Below are 18,324 nucleotides of genomic sequence, written 5' to 3' on the forward strand. Positions count from 1 at the left end.
GTAAATTGGAATCCTCCATCCACAGAAGATTGTCCATATTCATATCTTTCACCTCCACCACCTGTTCCGCTTCCAGTACCCTCTCCGCCATCATCAGAACTATCTGGAGTTGCTGTACCACTCCACGCATCATCACTATCTGAATTATCTTTTGGGTTTTTAACAACTTCTTCAGATAAAACTCTCTCTACGTTGATTCCAGCATTAGTTGTAGTTTCTATTTTTACCTCAAATTTTACACCAGTCTTGCAATTTTTTTTTATTTTTACCTCAAATTTTACAGATATTTCTTCACTTTATCGGGGATATATCGCAAATATCTAATATATCGGAGATATTTGACGATGTCGGAGAAATTTCGCAGAAACAGTGAAAGATAAGATATTTACCCCCTTAGATATATCGGTCAGTCAAAAAAAGGAGATATCGGAAATATCGCAGATATTTAAAACCCTCGGCTCAACTACGTACCAAAAAACAAATGGAAAACTATGTCGGCATGTCGCTACTATGCGGTCTATGCCTTGTACTCTCGAACCTGTTTCACCTAGATCATTTCCGCATAACACCAAGGTCTCTTATTACAGCCTTTTAATATATAGGACGCCCATTAATTCAATTTATATCTCTTTTGCACCTCATGAAATTAACTTAATTTTGTCTTTGGTGGAGTCTCTAATTATACTTCACCAGGTGAGAAGCTAAAAAAGCCAGCTTAGCCGATCGAAGTGTACGTGGTGCCATGAGCAAAAGTAAAAAGCTCAACACCTCAAATCCAAAGGCGCGAAAGCAAATTGAAGCCCACTAGCCAACTCTTTGAAGACAAATTCGTAGTCTAACTCCAGTTTGTTTTATAAACTAAACCAAGACATTTCTGATGAGGTGTTCTTTAGTACTTCTGGGTATTAAAATTCTGGAGTTGGAATCGTTAGATTAATTCATTGTATGAGATACTCTGCAGATATTGACTAATTCTAACTGCTCCCCAACTCTAAAGCTTCAATACTAAGAACATTATAGAATTTTCGATATAGCCGAAAGTATATCCAGGAAAAAAAAAAAAAAAAAAAAAAAAAAGTCATGTGATAAGCATGCAGAAAGTATAGCCGAGTGTATGCGGTGTCATGACCAAGAGCAAGTCACCACCTATCAGTTCCTCCTGCAACTTAATGATCGATGTTTTTCGATAAGAAAAGTAACAGTTGGTTACAGGCCTGATCCCCTGCTCAATGAAGTCAATGCTCATTTGGTCACTCACCGTCCGATTTTCAATCGGACGGTTGACAGATAAGCACTCATTTAGTCACTTACTTGTCAACCGTCCGATTTTCAATCGGACGGTGAGTGACCAAATGAGCATTGACTTTCATTGAGCAGGGGATCAGGACTCCAGTTGGTTATACTTGAAATTGTGCGTCAACGGTGTACTCATGCTTTGTTCTCATATGCCGTTGGTCCAAATCTATTTATGGCCGGTATCTGTCTACCTATTTGCTCATGTTTTCCGAAGGACCGTAAGGTTCAATACAAGGTCCGATGTCTATGATTTTGGGTCTACATTTGAGGGAATCTTAATTGGTGCGGACGATAGGCAGCTAGGGTTTATGAGACAATTCTTAGGTTCATCATTAGGGTAAATGAGCATATTCACCTCTATTGTGATTAATGCATTTTAACTACATAATTTTCTAATCCAACAATATATTCATGTTGCATAACATCATACAAAGATTAGCTCTGTAAAAAATCAATCAAATTGAAAACCTTTTAGTTATTTATTTCTATGAAATACATGAATGGTTCATCATAATAGTAGTAAGTGTTGTTAGAACTATCCATTTGTTTGATTCAATTAGATAAGGAAACGGCTTCTGATTCAATTGATTTTCTACAGAAATGATCTTTAAAGACTAATTTAAGATATAGACCGTTGGATGATAAATTTATTGAGTAAAAGTATGTTAATCGACAATAGAGGTGAACATGTTCATTCACCCAGAAAGTGAACCTAAGAATTATCCGGGTTTATGGGAAGGTAAGTTTTTGGTATGTCCGACTGTTAATGAGAGTAAGATGCTCCTTCCTTAAAGCATGTAAAAAGGCGAATAAATAAGTTTACATATATGAAGCATTATTAAGTTTGATTTCAACATAGAGAAATAAAGATTCATTAATAGAGAGACGAGAGAACTAACTGTACAATGAATTAAGTTAGCACATCCAGTGAATTAACTTTGTACAAATAGAACGATGATGTAGATTCTAAATTTACTATACATATGCACTAGTAAGTTGCAGACTGACTAATTTGCATAGCACAAACGTTTCCTTCAATTCGCTGGACGACGGTCTCTATCTTCCTGACCGTAACCAAGGTCTCCCACATCTCTTGCTTTCTGCACTTCGAGCAATTGCAAGAGTGTGTGAAGCGATTGATCAAGTTGAAAGAGTTGGTTGCTGTACTTGTACTTCTTGCGGAAACTCCAGGCACCAACCTTGGAACACTTTTGAACCAGAATTGCGCCTTCTTCTATTTGCGATTTCAAGTGCTGCAGTGCTTGTTCCTCCTCCATTGGTTGATTCTTCAACACCTTGTTGTATTCCGTTATCTCCTGGATCACTGGTTTCAAACAGTCGAGCGTCGATTTCACATCTCTCACATGGACCTTGAACATGATCATCTTCTCCATCAATTCTACAATTCCATCAATTAGCATATCTAGAACAACAGTACGTATGTGCTGGGGCTAGAGTCAGGAGGTAATTAAATCAAGAGATGAAGAACAGTTTAGATGGAAAACTGAGTGAGTGAAGAGTACTGGGATGTGAATTGGCGATATATATATATATGTGTGTGTGTGTAGATAAGGGAACCTTCAAAGTGGTGGAGGAGAAAGTCATTCGGAAAGTCATTGCAGCGCGTGATAGCGACCCTTCCGTTGCAGCTTTGACTTGACTAATAGTGTAACGTGTAACTACTAGCAACGAGCGAGTCATGTAATCAAAAAGGTTCAATTAGTGGGGTCCATATTTCTCATCAGGTTCCCGTGTTTGTCCAGCAAATCAGTCAATCAGAGTAGTGAAACAGGTGGCGGAGGGCTTTGAGAATGACAATTAATTATGACGTTCTTTCAAAACTCCTCCGGATTTTCTTTGCACAAATTGGGAATCGAGAGAGAGAATCTATATATTATGCGACAATTAATTATGAATTTCTTTCAAAACTCCTTCATATTTTCTTTGCAAAGTGGGAAGAAAATTATGAAACTTGTTAGCACCCAAAAATCCAGCTGACATGTCTAATTCATATTTTGAGCCCAATAAGTAAATTAGGCTTCGTCAATGGGCCTGACCCGTTCATAGCAGGATTGGAGAGGGCCGAGCGGGGCCATGCCGGGCTTCATTGTAAATCACAAGATTCAAATTCATCCATATAAAGAGAGCCTTGCGGGCTTTTGCGGGCCAGGCTAGGTAACCCTCCTTTCTTTCTTCTTTTTTTTTTTTTTTTTTTTTTTTTTTTCAGGCCTGGCCGGCCAGGCTTTATTTATAAAGAAATCTTTAAAGACGATAATTTTTTTTTTCTTTTTTTAAGGGGTTTTAACCTAACCGGGAGGTTCATCCCACGTCCGGTTGAATTTATTGAAATAAAAAGAAGGAAAATATAAAGTGTAGGGAATGGGGGACTATACCAAAAGTCCAAAACCATTCCCAATTACAACTTAAAAGTTAGAACAAAAACAAATTATTAATACAACTTCTATATCTACTTAGCCATATTGTCTTCCATTCTAAGGTTCTTTTCTTCTTTGTACCTTGACAACATTGAGGCTCATGTGAACAACAATCAACCTTGCAAACCGGCTGCTGCCACCTACAATGAGAGACCCAAAATTAAGAACATAGCCTAAATTGAAGTTGCAGAAGATGAAGAACAATGAGAGAGAACAGAGCTAGTAAATTATGAAATGAATAATCGACAATGTCAACTTAGCCACCTGCTTTATAGCATTAGTGATCTCACTGATATGACCTGTTCAAACGCCAACATACATTCCATTCCCCACCAAGGCCCCAAAACACACAATACATGACAAAGAAAAGCGTCTACAATTGTTTCATCCTTATAAACCATGCACTGCTAGATGATGATTGAACCAAAGCAAAAATATATACCAACACAAAATACTACAATTGTTTCACATCTCTCACGTGGACCTTGAACATGATCATCTTCACCATCAGTTCTATATATAATTCCATCAATTAGCATGTTAAGAACAATAGTACGTATGTGCTGGGGCTAGAGTCAGAAGGTAATTAAATCAAGAGAGGAAGAATAGAGGATAGATTCATATATAGAGAAAATGATTCTTTTTAGGTCATATAGAAATTTTTACTACTCAAGCAGTCAAGCATTCAAAATTTTCCTATTTTCCTATTCAAACAAACATAGGTGGAACGGAAAAAGACTTGTAAAAGATCCAAGTACACGGAAATTGTCAAAGTATTCAAAAACCACACAAATGCAAGCAATTTCACCCACTAAACCTCTTTAAGGACATAAATTGCCCAAATGTTGGAAGTCCAATTGTTGAATTAATTCCATGATAGAGACCTCAGTCTCTAGACTATGGTAAATTGAAGCAAAAAGAAATTCTTCGTCAGAGCATATGCATCGGGTACACATGCTTTAGGCAAGGCTAAACATAGGCCAATTAACTCAACAAAAGTCTAAATGAACAGAGCTCTAAGCCAGCCTTAACAGCCCTAGGGAGTTCACAAATGATGTCAACCATGTATAGCTGATGGATGATCGAAGCGCACGGTAGTGCAAGAAACTAGAATACACTATAGCTTTAGACTTTGGGATGGAAATCCGAAAGCGATGTGAAGTCTATATATTGATGAACAGTGTAAATTTGGAGCCTAAATCTTAGTTTAGTCTTTAGATTTTAGCCTTTGCAGTTGCATATGCTCGAAGATGCATGACAGACTTGATTTTCATCTGCAAGGGTGTATAGGAAAATTTAATTATAAAACAGGCAAATTGGTTCTTGTCAAGTCAGTAGCTCAATCTAATCTTATACAATCTATGAATGTTTTTTGATGACCATTTGGTGTTTGTTAGGCCTTCCTATCAAAAATTGAGTAAATTTTTTGGGAAAGTAAGGTGGAGCAGGGGAAAGGCATCGTTGCAAATGGAAACTGATGTGCAAACACAAGGAAAATGGTACTTTAGATTTCAATATCTTTTTCCTAGTTTCAATTATGCTCTTATTTGACCAAATCAATTTAGCTCCTAATTTATTAACCAAATTATTTTATCATCTCCGTTCTTAAACCAGTTAGATTCAAGGAGTACAGCAAACCACTCCAACAACACAGCTAGAAACTAATTAACAAATAACTCAGGCAGTTCCGGTGCTGCATATATCATAGAACAAAATTATAGATAAAGATGGAGACATGCAATTAACCTAATCCAAACGGCACATCCTCTTAAATTAAAGCTAAAGAAGCAACATAATCAGTTACATGATTAGCTTGTGTGCTGGACCAAGTCCAGCTAACAAAAGAGAGAGAAGCAATAAGAAGCTTGATAAGCTTCCTTCTTTCTTTTGGCGAAGCCAAATTTCGGGTCGTGAATTTTGGAATTAGTACAAGTTCGAATGAACTAAAAAGGATTGGAGATGGCTGAACTACGTACAAAAAACAAATGGAAAGCTATGTCGCTACTATGCGGTCTATTCCTTATTCTTTCGAACCTGTTTCACGAAGATCATTTCCCCATAACACCAAGGTCTTTTATTACAGCCTTTTAATAGGACGCCCATTAATTCAATTCATGCCTCTTTTACACCTCAGGAAATTGACTAATTTTGTCTTTGGTGGAGTCTCTAATTATACTTCACCAGGTCAGAAGCTAAAAACGCTTAGCCGAAGCCCGAAGCGTACGTTGTGCCATGAGCAAAGATAAAAAGCTCAAGATATCTTAAATCCAAAGGCGCAAAAGCAAATTGAAGCCTACTAGCCAATGCTTTGAAGACAAATTTGTAGTCCAACGCCAGTTTGTTTTATAAACTAAAGCCAAGGCATTTCTGATGGGGTGTTCTTTAGTACTTCTAGGTATCAAAATTCTAGAGTTGGAATTCTAACAGCTCCCCAACTATAAAGCTTCAATAATCAGAACATTATAGAAATTTCGAGATGTCACCTGACAAGTAGAAAGTACAGCCGAAGTGTGTGTGGTGTCATGAGTCATGACCAAAAGCGAGTCACCACCTATCAGTTCCTCCTGCAACTTAATGATCGATGTTTTCCGATACGAAAAAAAGTAACATATTGAGTTATATTTGAAATTATATATGCTTCAACGATGAGCTCATGTTTTGATCTCATGCCGTTGGTCCAAATCTCTTTATGGCCGGTATATGTCTAGCTATTTGCTCGTGTTTTCTGAAGGACTGTAAGGTTCAATACAAGGTCCGATTTCATGGATTTTGGGTCTACGTTTGAGGGAATCTTAATTGGTGCTGACAATAGGCGGCTAGGGTTTATGGGAAGGTAAGTTTTTGGTGTGTCCAACTATTAATGAGAGTAAGATACGCTTTAAGGAAGGAATGTAAAAAGGCGAATAAATAAGTGTACATATAAGAAGCATTATTAAGTTTGATTTCAACAGAGAGAAATAAAGATTCATTAATAGAGAGACGAGAGAACTAACTGTACAATGAATTAAGTTAGCACATCCAGTAAGTTAACTTTGTACAAATAAAACGAGGATGTGTAGATTCTAAATTTACTATACATATGCACTAGTAAGTTGCAGATTGACTAATTTGCATAGCACAAACGTTTCCTTCAATTCGCTGGACGACGGTCTCTATCTTCCTGACCGTAACCAAGGTCTCCCAGACATCTCTTGCTTTCTGCACTTCGAGCAATTGCAAGAGTGTGTGAAGCGATTGATCAAGTTGAAAGAGTTGGTTGCTGTACTTGCACTTTTTGTAGAAACTCCAGGCACCAACCTTGGAGCACTTTTGAACCAGAATTGCGCCTTCTTCTATTTGCAATTTCAAGTGCTGCAGTGCTTCTTCCTCCTCCATTGGTTGATTCTTCAACACCTTGTTGTATTCCGTTATCTCCTGGATCACTGGTTTCAAACAGTCGAGCGTCGATTTCACATCTCTCACGTGGACCTTGAACATGATCATCTTCTCCATCACTTCTACAATTCCATCAATTAGCATGTTTAGAAGTTAGAACAACAGTACGTATGTGCTGGGGCTGGGGCTAGAGTCAGGAGGTAATTAAATCAAGAGATGAAGAACAGTTTAGATGGAAAACTGAGTGAGTGAAGAGTACTGGGATGTGAATTGGCCGGCGATGTATATATATATGTATGGATAAGGGAACCTTCAAAGAAGTGGAGGAGAAAGTCATTTGAAAGTCATTGCAGCGTGTGATAGCGACCCTTTCGATGCAGCGCGCTTTGACTTGACCATTAGTGTAACGTGTAACTACGAGCAACGAGCGAGTCATATAATAAAAAAGGTTGAATTAGTGGGGTCGATCTTTCTCATCACTTTTTGTCCAGCAAATCAGAGTAGTGAAATTTATTCAAAAAAAAAAAAATCAAAGTAGTGAAATAGGTGGCGGAGGGCTTTGAGTGCTATAAATTATGCGACAATTAATTATGACTTTCTTTCAAAACTCCTCCGTATTTTCTTTGCAAAAATTGGGAATCTCTCACTCTCGAATCTATAAATTATGCGACAATTAATTATGAATTTCTTTCAAAACTCCTTCATATTTTCTTTGCACAAATTGGGAATCTCTCCCTCCCTCACTTGTACAACATAGTAATTCACCATCGAAAGCAAAGTTGACTAATTACTTTACATGAGTAACAGTTATCGTGGCTAATTTTCACTGGTCTTACTTAAAACCATTGTCTCTCATGTGAATAATACTACACCGATCACAATAATGGTCACATGAGGGATAATTTTAAGCAACGAATCCAACGATAAAGGAGAAGTGTCACATAAGAAAAATGATGAATGTCTTATAGTTTGGAGAATGGGACAAAAAAAATTGAGCTATAATTCTTCTTTTTTCTCTTTTTTAACCATGCCCTTGTCAACCCAAACATCTTTTTTTCTCTGTTATCTGTTTTTCTTCTTACCTCTACCCATCTTGGTTAATTAATGGTAGAAGAAAAATATGAAACTTGTTAGCACCCAAAAATCCAAATGACATATGAATTGGACATTCCGAGCCTAATAAGTAAATTATATTGACAATCATCATGCCACGCATGTGGACCCCAGCCACATTCTTGCATCTGGGGCTTGCAAGAACTGATAAGGTGTGGAAGATAACGAAAATGCATGAGACCCATTATTAGTTTTAGGCTTGTTGGTAATTTTAGACTTGAGGACTGAAATTCAAGCCCAATAGCCCAATTCTGATTATGGGCAAGTGAAGAAGAAAGAACCCAAAAATCCGTAATCATATCAGCACTTCTTTTACCTAGGGGTCATCATGGGCCGGGCTAGGGCACCCTACCCTAAATTTTAGGGCTTAGGGTAGGGTCGGGCCGGGCCTAGTCAAAGTCAACAAAATTTAGGGTCGGGTAGGGTCGGACCGGGGCTTAAATATGCTAATCCTTACCCGCCCGAAAAGCCCGATCCGCTAGGGCCGGGTCGGGCCGACCTTCCGAATAAGGCCAAATAGAGCTGAAATGGGCCAAAAAGGGCCTTATTTTGTTTAACTAAAAATATATATATATATATATATATATATATATATATATATTTTTTTTTTCCTCAAAATGTGGCTCAATGATTATATAGGTAATACCGTAATACAAGACTCATTGTTTTTTGTTGATCATATTTAATACAACACACACACACACACACACATATATATATATAGAAATTAACTTATAACATTTATTAATTTAGTTAAGGTGATTATATTCAATTAACTATTTCTCTAAATCTCCCAATATTAATTGTTGTGTAACAAAGAAAATAAAAATTAAAGAAAACAAAGCCTATGTAATAGAAAATAATATATAAATTTTAGGGTAGGGCCGGATAGGGCTTTTAGGGCCGGGCCGGGCTTGGCCCTTATGGGCTCAATCGGGCCGGGCCGTAGGGTAGGGCCAGCCCGCCCTAATGCAAGGGCCGGGTCGGGCTTCGGCCCTACGGGCCGGGCAGGCTTAGGGCGGGTTTAGGGCCGAAGGGCTAAATGATGAGGCCTACTTTTACCCAAGACCAAACCATTTTACTTAAAAACCATTTTACTTAAAAACCATACGTCTCAAATACTATACCGCATCCTTTTACACAATAGCAATTCTATACCTTTGAACCAAGACAAAACAATGACCTCTCTTTTCCCAGCAGCAAAATCCTGGAGTCACAACAATAGCGAGATTGTTGGGATCACCATATTTTCTGATATTACAGCAGCAGGTTCCTGGGAACATAGAGATGAGACTCTTGGAATTGTAATCACGACAACATACCTAAGCTACCACCACTATATAAATGAAAAGTTATAGTTGCTGTGAAGTAGAGGGGGAGGAGCAACACACAAGCTACCACTACACAACCCATGCAATTCTCCCTTTCTAATCCTAAAAACCATTTCCAAATCCTAAAATTCATTAACCTTTATGTAGATCCAAACTCATCACTGCAACTCTGATCAAATCTCTTCTTCTGCGATGTTTCTTCTCTCCCAAATACAATCTTACTTTTCTTTCATTCCCAACTCACCTCTTGTCCAAATCCCTTATCCCAAATACCTCAACTAAGATGCCATCACTGTCGGGATCTCTTCTTCTGAAACTCATGCTTTTCTAGCTCCCACGCCACGCATATCTTGCCAAGCCTTTACTAAAGTTACACACTAATTCACTGCCATGAATATGGAAAGAGCTGCTAGGAGAGACACAACAGCACATTTCCTAGAATTTTCAGTCCTTCGAAGTTTGTTGGGCCTAGTATTCGCTAAATCAGACAAAGATGACAAGATTTTGGGCTCAACGTTGATGATTTCACTGCCGTACAACTCTGATCAAAAGTGCCCCTACAGAACTTAATTGGTTTGCTTCAAGTGAAAATCAACCTCCATAAGAGTTCCAACTAAAATGAATTTCAAACTTGTCTTTATTACATATAAAATTTCTACACACCCAATGGGTCTGGGAGTAGAGGTAGTTATGCAAAGGTGGGTGGTTATGCATATCTTTTTTCTCTATTTTTTAATTTTGGATTAAATACTTGTTACTCCTCGTACTTTGTCCTGAAAAACAGTTTAGTCCCTCGCCTTTTAAATTAAACTGGATAGTCCTTATTCTTTGCAAATCTCATACAACAGGTCCAAAATAATCCGAAATGACTATTATGCCCCTCATTTCCTATTTTTATTATTATTTTAATTTTTTTCTCTATTTTTTAAATTTTTCTCCCTATTTTTTTTTTTTATATTTTCTCTCTCCCTCCTTCTCTCTCTCCCCTGACCTCTCGCTCCCTCTCTCTTCTTCCCTCTGCAACCACCGGAGAACACCTGCAACCTGATGGCCACCTCCCCATGATTCAACCCCTCCATCCCTAGCTCCAACGCCTTCATGGCCTCGCCGCGCAACTTGTCGCCGGTCTCTCTGACCCAGCCGAGCTCCTCCTCGACGACTTCGATGCCGGAGAGATCGTACTCGTTGTAGAGCGCCAAGATGGATCCGCCACCCCGACAACACCGCCACCCCGAACGCTAAGACCCAGGAAGCTATGTCGGCTTCAGAGCCCAGAAAAGCTCAAGAACATTATCAGTAGAGCGCTGATAGGAGGTTTGGGATTTGGGATTTCAGAAGATTGAATGAGGATTGAGGTTTGGGATTTGGGATTTCAGAAGATTGAATGAGGAGCGAGGTTTGGGATTTGCTGATTTCGTATTTGAGATGAACTAGTTGGATGGTTTTCTGGGTTTTCGTCTTTTCGAATTGGGGAAGAAGTGAAGATAGAAGGTTTATGGTTTGCTGGGATTTCAGATGAATGAGATGATTGAATGAGGGTTTGCGGGGATTGGCCGATTTGGTATTTTAGATTAAATGAGGGTTCTCAATTTTTTTGGATTATTGAATGGGGGAAGAACGAAGAAGGGAAGAAGTCGAAGAACAGAAGAACTGAAGAAGAACAAGATGGAGAGGCTAAGGTTTCGATTTTGGGTTTGGTGAGGTTGAAGCAGGCGTTCAGGGAGTGGGAGTGGGAGCGGGCGGCGTCGTGGTCGACGATGAGAGGGACGACGAAGAACTGGTGGGGGGAGTTGGTGAGCTTGATTTTGCAGAAGCAGGGAGAGGAGGTTTTGAGTTTTTCAAATTTGGGGATTTGGAGAGAGAGAGAGAGAGAGATCGCTGGCCACGAGGCTCGGGCCAGGGGAGGGCGATGGTGACGATGGCGGGTCGATGGTGAGGAGGCCGTAGGTGGAGGAGGTGAGGGAGATAATGTGGGATCAGCCACTGCTAGCGCTGCTGGTGCTGAAGAGAGAGGGAGCGAGAGGTCAGGGGAGAGAGAGAAGGAGGGAGAGAGAAAATATATAAAAAAAAAAAAAGGAGAAAAATTAAAAAAATAGAGAAAAAAATTAAAATAATAATAAAAATAGGAAATGAGGGGCATAATAGTCATTTCGGATTATTTTGGACCTGTTGTGTGAGATTTGCAAAGAATAAGGACTATCCAGTTTAATTTAAAAAGCGAGGAACTAAACTGTTTTTCAGGGAAAAGTACGAGGAGTAACAAGTATTTAATTCTTTAATTTTTTATTTGTGATTTTACTTGTTTATCCTGAAATTAATTTTGCTTTCATAGTATTTTAATATATAAAGAGTATTTACGTAAAAAAAATTTTTGTTTTAGCTAACAAACTCCTTTTAAAAAAAAAAAAATACTGTATAGATTAGAAACATACATATACAAACTAGACCATTCTACAACTATCGAGAAAGGAAGACAACTACAAGACATATCTGCAAGAAACAAAGACTAACAAAATCAACTCATAATGTGTAATAATAAATTGACACCTATATGTTAAGATTAATATATAAATGAACATAACATTGAACCATAAATTTTAAATTAATGGATCACAAATCTATTAATTTTTTGTTTGTTTGTTTTGTTTTTGTTTATGGCTCCTCAATTTATCATCGCTACAACTTGCCCAGTTATATATATATATATATATATATATATATATATATATATATATATATATATATATAGATCATCATAACTGTGCTTCTACCGACTATAGTATTGGGTGCTTTAAGAAGAATAGGGAGGAAACCATATGAGAAGAACGGAAGAATGGAGGTTTGCTGGGTGGATTGGCGGCAATCTTTTTCTAATTCTTTATTTAATTATTCTACTTTTTATTTTTAGATTAATTTTTTTCTTAAATTTTTCTAATGTTTGAGGGCAAAATTGAAACCTTATGGATCAAAAAGAAAATATAGGGTGAACTGAGGAATTAATAGGGTGGAAATAGCCGCACTCTAGTTTTTTTAGTATCTTTACCTTCTATTTTGTTTGCTTATCTATTGATGATGTAGGATGAGAATGAAGTTAATTTTGACAAAGAAGGTAAAAAAAAAAAAAAGCATCGCCATATTAGAAAGAACGATTTGAAGATAGAAAATAAGGGTTGTTAGAAATCATGAGGTTTCTTTTTAGGGTGGTGTTGGCCTTTGATCAAGGACATGTACATGGATATTTGAGTCGGACCATTTGAGTTTGTTAGACCATCTCCAACGGTGGTGTCAAAATCCACCGTGGAGCTCCAACGAATACAAAAGACAGTTCTCAACTTCTTCAACCCATCCTTCAAATCCACCGTGGAAGACAAATCTGGCTTCATCCTGTCAAATTTGACAAGCTCAAGAATTCTGTCTTTTCTTTTTTTATTGTTTTTCTTACCTTCTCTCTCATTCTTTCTCATCTCTCTCTTTCTTCATACCCAGTACCCAGACCAAAGCAAAACTTCTAGTCTTGGTTCAAAGTTTCACACATAAAACTAGAAAGCAAGAAATGGGGTTCTGTGGGTTTTCTGTAAAAGTATCTCTGTGATCGATTTGATAAAGAAGATGAAAGGGGTTGTTGCTATGAAGCCTTCTTCGTATGCTCTGTATTAGGATTCAAGGGCTAGATTTAACATTAGAGTCTTATGCAAGACTATGAGAAGCCGCGGAAGGTATATACCATTTCTTGGTTTTCAAAATCTTTTCTGGGTTTTCATCAGATCTGTGTATGTAATTGTTTGTTTACCTGGGTTTTCCTAGATTTGGATGTTTATGTGATTGTTTTTGTTGTTGAACAATTTGAGCTTATTCAGTTGGATTTGAGTTGAAGAATGAGTGATCGGTTTTGGATAGAGATGATGAAGGAAGAGAAGGAAGAGAAGAGAAAAGGGAGAAACAGAAGGAAGATAGAGATTTAAACATAAGAGTAGAAAAAGGAGGAGAAGAAGGAGAAACAGAAGGAGAAGAAGATGTGATCGTGTAGTTTGTGTTTTAATAAAGGGAGAATTCCACAAATGGTCACTCAACTATGACTCATTCGACACTTTGGTCACTCAAGTTTCAAATATATCACTTTGGTCACTCAACTATTACACCGTCAATCACTTTAGTCACCCAAGGGGCATTTTATCTCACTTTAATCACTTCTCCCAATCATTCTAATACATATTTATCAATATTTCACAATTGGTTGGACGAAAATATCATTAATATTGTGGCAAATAATTTTTTTTAATGAAAAAAATTAACGAAGTGACTAAAGTGAATAACAGAGTTAAAGTTGAGTGACCAAAGTGATATATTTAAAAAGTAAGTGACCAAAATGTCGAATAAGTAAAAGTTGAGTGACTATTTGTAATATTCTCCCTTTAATAAAATATAAATTTATTTTAACTGATGGGTTGAAGTATAAATATAACAAAATTGTCAAATACCACATCATCTGTTAAATTCAAATTTGACCCAAATTTGTCAACTGCTTAACTCTATTCAGGAACTTCGATCCAGCATATCTATCTTGATTCAAATTAAGTTGCTAATTGTTTAGCTCGTTGGGACAAGTGGAGGTTTGAGTCGGACCTTCATATCTATGAAATTTTTTATGGTTACAAAAAAATTTGGAGGGAGGAAAACTATCCTAACATATTTATGAAAATTTTGATAATGTCAAAGAAATTTAAAAGGGAAATGATGGAAAAGGTCACTTTAGATAGTGAAATGATAATAAGGTCACCTAGTTTTCCACTTGATAAGAAGGTCCATTGTAAATTGTTATTAATATTAGTTTAGTCCTTATGAATAATGAGGTCATGTTAAAAAAGGTCAGTTTTTAATTTTTATCATTCCGATTCTGCCCCTAAGGTAACAAACCTTTATAACCTTCCATTTCAAAATCGGGGAGCTCAAATTTTCTCTCTCCTTTGATCAGAAAGCTTCCGATTCGATTTGATCGGAGATCTCTTTCCGAGATTTTTTCTTCGCCGCTCTCTCCGTCGGAAGCTTCCGATTTCTCTTTGTGCCTCTGCGACGATCTGAAAGTGGTTTTGGAGCTTCCTCAGCTCTTTTCTCTTTTTCTGGATCTCTGGCTTCGTCGGTGTTCGTCTTGATCACGTTATTGTGTTCTTCTTCTTCGTTGACTCAGTGCTTAGTTACAGTCTCTCTATTTCTTCCTCTCTCTGGTTTTCTCTGATTTGATCGGTAAGCCATCTCTCTGTGAATTTGTTCGTTTTGGATTTTGCAGTGTATTTTTGTTGTTTGTGTTAAATTGTTGAATTGTTCGTTTTGGATTACTGTTTTCTTCTCCTTCGTCGGACTCAGTGCTATGTTGAATTGTTGATGATGTTTTGTGCTATTGCTGTACTATATTTGTTCTATACTGTGATTTTTTTATCAGTGACATGGCCAGTTACATTTTTAATACTGCTGTTTTGTTCAGGAATTATCATTTATTTTGCGAGTATGAGGTTGTTCTTCTGTTCAGGCATTAACAGTTACTTTGGCAGTGACTTGTTTGTGTTGATTCTTTTGATTTCCTTAGTAGTGACATGGATAGTGATTTGTTTTATTCTTGTGCAGTTGTTATGGATACTAGCTATGTTGTCAAGTTTATTTATTCTGGTGAAGCAGCGACAGTTCCATTGTTGCATAATTGGTCGTTTGTTGACCTATGCAATTCCATACGCTCTCGTTTTCCTGATTTGATTCAAGGCAATTTCATGTTGAGGTACATTATTCCTCCGGATTCTACTTCATGTTTTCTAGAGAGTGAAGTTGATATGAGAATGATTTTTAGGAATTTGGTTCGTTACAATTCTGATTTTGTTGAAGTGTTTGTGACTGATTTGCCTTCTATTAGTGAAAGTGTGGTGAGTAACACAGTGTGTGAGGATTCTAGTACCATGCTTGAGGAGAATGATTATTTGGGGTGTTATAGGGCAGAGGCACCGAAGAGTTATATGACGAAAGGTTGGGAGAGTTATATTCATTCTGAAGGCCAAAAGTTTGAGGGTGGGGTTGTTGAGTTTAGGGATAAGCTGCGTAAGTATGCTATAGAAATTGGCTTTTCATATGAGTTTGTTAGAAATGACAAGGTTCGTGTTATTGCTCAGTGTTCTAAGAAACATTCTCAAGGCTGCAATTGGCTGGTGAAGGCTTATTTATGTAGGGCTAATGGTTTCTTTATGATTAAAAGGTTGGTTAATGTTCACACTTGTCATGGTGTGATTCGTTTGCAGAAGAGTAAGATGATGGGATCCAAGGTTGTCAAGTCTATTGTGCTTGATAAGATTCGTGCCAATCCAAACAAAAAGCCAATTGATATAGCTGATGAGATCAAGAGTGATTATGGTTTGGATGTTGCTTATCGTACAGTTTGGTATGGTACGGAGTTGGCAAAAACAGCCCTACATGGTGATGAAGCTGAGTCTTATGCTCAGCTACTTTGGTTCAGTGAGTCTGTTATGAAGTCAAACCCCGACTCTAGGATAGTGGTTGAGTTTCATCGAGAAACACACAGGTTTCAGCGTATGTTTGTGAGCTATGGTGCATGGATGAAGGGTTTTCAATCTTGTAGACCTATTCTTTTCATTGATGCTACATTCATCACCAACAAGTACAAGGGGCAGATTATTGCTGCATCGGCAAAGGATGCCAATCAAGGTTGAATCTCCTTCATTACTTGTAGTTTTTTATTTTTCTTGTTTTCTATTTGCTGCCATGTCTTGTTTTTTTTTTTTGTAATGTAAGTGACATGGTTAGTTACATAGCTACTGACATGGTCACTTACATGTTCATTGACAGTTACATGTCCAATGACCTAAATGTTCTGTGATTTGAATGACATGTCTCTGGCCATGTCACTGTCAAGTAATATGCAGTTATGTCAGCGACATGGTCAGTGACATTAACAGTTACATGACAGTGACATCATTTTGTTTTTCTGTTCAGGCTTGTATCCAGTTGCTTATGCTATTGTGGATTCTGAAAATGAGAGTAATTGGAGTTTTTTTCTTGAGGTTTTGGCTGAAGAGTTTGCAAAACACCCTATGAGGAGGGTGACATTCATTTCTGATCGTCATGTTGGGCTTGTTAGTGCTTTCCCTAGAGTGTTTCCTAATAATCCACATGGGTTTTGTTTTAGACACCTGATGTCTAACCTTTCTGACAAATTTCCAGCTGGATCTTACCTCAAGGATCGGATTCCTTACTTGTTTATGTGTTGTGCTTATTCTCGCACACCGGAGATGTATGAGTTCAACATGGAAATCTTGAGGAGTGAAGGCGGGGACATAGTTGCTCAATTTCTGGAGGATCTTCCCAAGGAGAACTGGTGTATGGCTTACTTTAATGGTGAAAGATTTGGTGAAATGACAAATAACTTGGCTGAGTCTTTCAATAATTGGGTGTTGCCTTTGAAGAGTCTTCCTATTCTTGATATTAATGATGGCATTAGAGTGAAGTCCATGGCTTCAATTGCTGCTCGGAAGCAGGATGCTCATGAATGGTTTTCTGAGTTGTGCCCAGTGATTGAAAAGAAGCTGAAGGACAATTTGGAAGTCGGAAGGCATTGGAGAGTGAGCAGGTCTGATACCTATGTGTATGAAGTTCACTGCCAGAAGTACAATAGCATGGTAAATTTGGAAAGTCGGTTTTGTTCGTGTGGAGAATGGCAGCTGTATGGCTTCCCATGTTCCCATGCACTTGTAGTGATCCAACAACATGGTTCTTCCCCGTATTTGTATGTCAATGAGCTGTACAAGGTGGATAAATATCGAGAAACTTATTCTTTCCCAATTAATCCTCTTCCCTCTATTTCGAAGCAAGTGCATGATTTTGGTAGAGATGCTGTGATCTTGCAGCCGCCTTTGACTAGAAGACCACCGGGAAGGCCTAGAAAGAAGAGGTTCAGAAAAAGGAGCGAGAAAACCAGGGTGATCAAGTGTGGTAGGTGTGGAAAATGTGATGGTCACAACAGAAAGAGTTGTACAGCTCCGATATAGGTTCAATTCTGCCTACATGCCTTTAACAGTGACATGGCAAGTGACATAGCAAGTGACTCCAATACAGTTTGAATATTTGTTTTGATTTTTCATTTTTTTCAATAAATGATAAGAAGTGCTTGTAAGGTGCTTACTCATTGGAATTTTTTTTTTTTGACTATGAGACAGTTTTTCTGCTTTCTTCTTTTAAATCCTTCAGTATTCTTTGTGTCTACAGGTTTTAATAGTTACATGTACAGTGACATAACCATTTGTAAACTAATTGATTTGTCCATTGACATTAGTTTTTAGTTATCTTGTCGGTGACTTGTTCTATGACTTGTAGTTGGATTACTGCATATAGATTTGGTCATTGGCAGCGGAACGCTGCCGTTGCGGTGCAGCGGCACGCTGCAAATATTAATGAAAATTAAAAAATGAAGTAGCTACAACAACTTTGGTTTATTAATTGGCAGCGGAACGCTGCCGTTGCGGTGCAGCGGCACGCTGCAAACTGAAATAGGAATATCATTTTGGCTGTGACTTCTCTAGTGACTTATAGTTTTAATGTTTTTTGTCCAGTTACATATTCAGCTACATGTTTAGTTACATGTTCAGTTACATGGTCAGTTACATATATTGCAAGTTACATGGTCAGTTACATGGTCAGCTACATTATCAGTGACTTGGTCAGTTACTTGAGTTTTACAGTAACTTGCCTAGTGACTTGGCCACTGACATTCAGTTTTCTTT

At 37.8% G+C, this 18,324-nt stretch overlaps 1 protein-coding gene across 1 annotated transcript; it reads left to right on the top strand.

The window, feature by feature from the left end:
* Positions 1-14,303: 14,303 nt before the first annotated feature.
* On the top strand, positions 14,304-17,729 carry LOC133741866 (uncharacterized). The gene is made up of 3 exons (XM_062169579.1): positions 14,304-14,791; positions 15,170-16,252; positions 16,541-17,729. The coding sequence occupies exons 2-3, from the start codon at positions 15,175-15,177 to the stop codon at positions 17,590-17,592; spliced, it is 2,130 nt and encodes a 709-aa protein (XP_062025563.1). The 5' UTR covers positions 14,304-14,791; positions 15,170-15,174; the 3' UTR covers positions 17,593-17,729.
* Positions 17,730-18,324: the final 595 nt, after the last annotated feature.

The sequence above is a fragment of the Rosa rugosa genome, chromosome 4 (genome assembly GCF_958449725.1).
Source record: "Rosa rugosa chromosome 4, drRosRugo1.1, whole genome shotgun sequence".
Classification (NCBI taxonomy): Eukaryota; Viridiplantae; Streptophyta; class Magnoliopsida; order Rosales; family Rosaceae; genus Rosa; species Rosa rugosa.

What these genes read in the sequence shown, in the direction of transcription:
- LOC133741866 (XM_062169579.1), top strand. Translation starts at nt 15,175, where the DNA reads ATGGATACTAGCTATGTTGTCAAGTTTATTTATTCTGGTGAAGCAGCG. An exon ending in GGCAAAGGATGCCAATCAAG is followed by an intron (nt 16,253 to 16,540) that starts GTTGAATCTCCT and finishes TTTTCTGTTCAG; the next exon opens with GCTTGTATCCAGTTGCTTAT.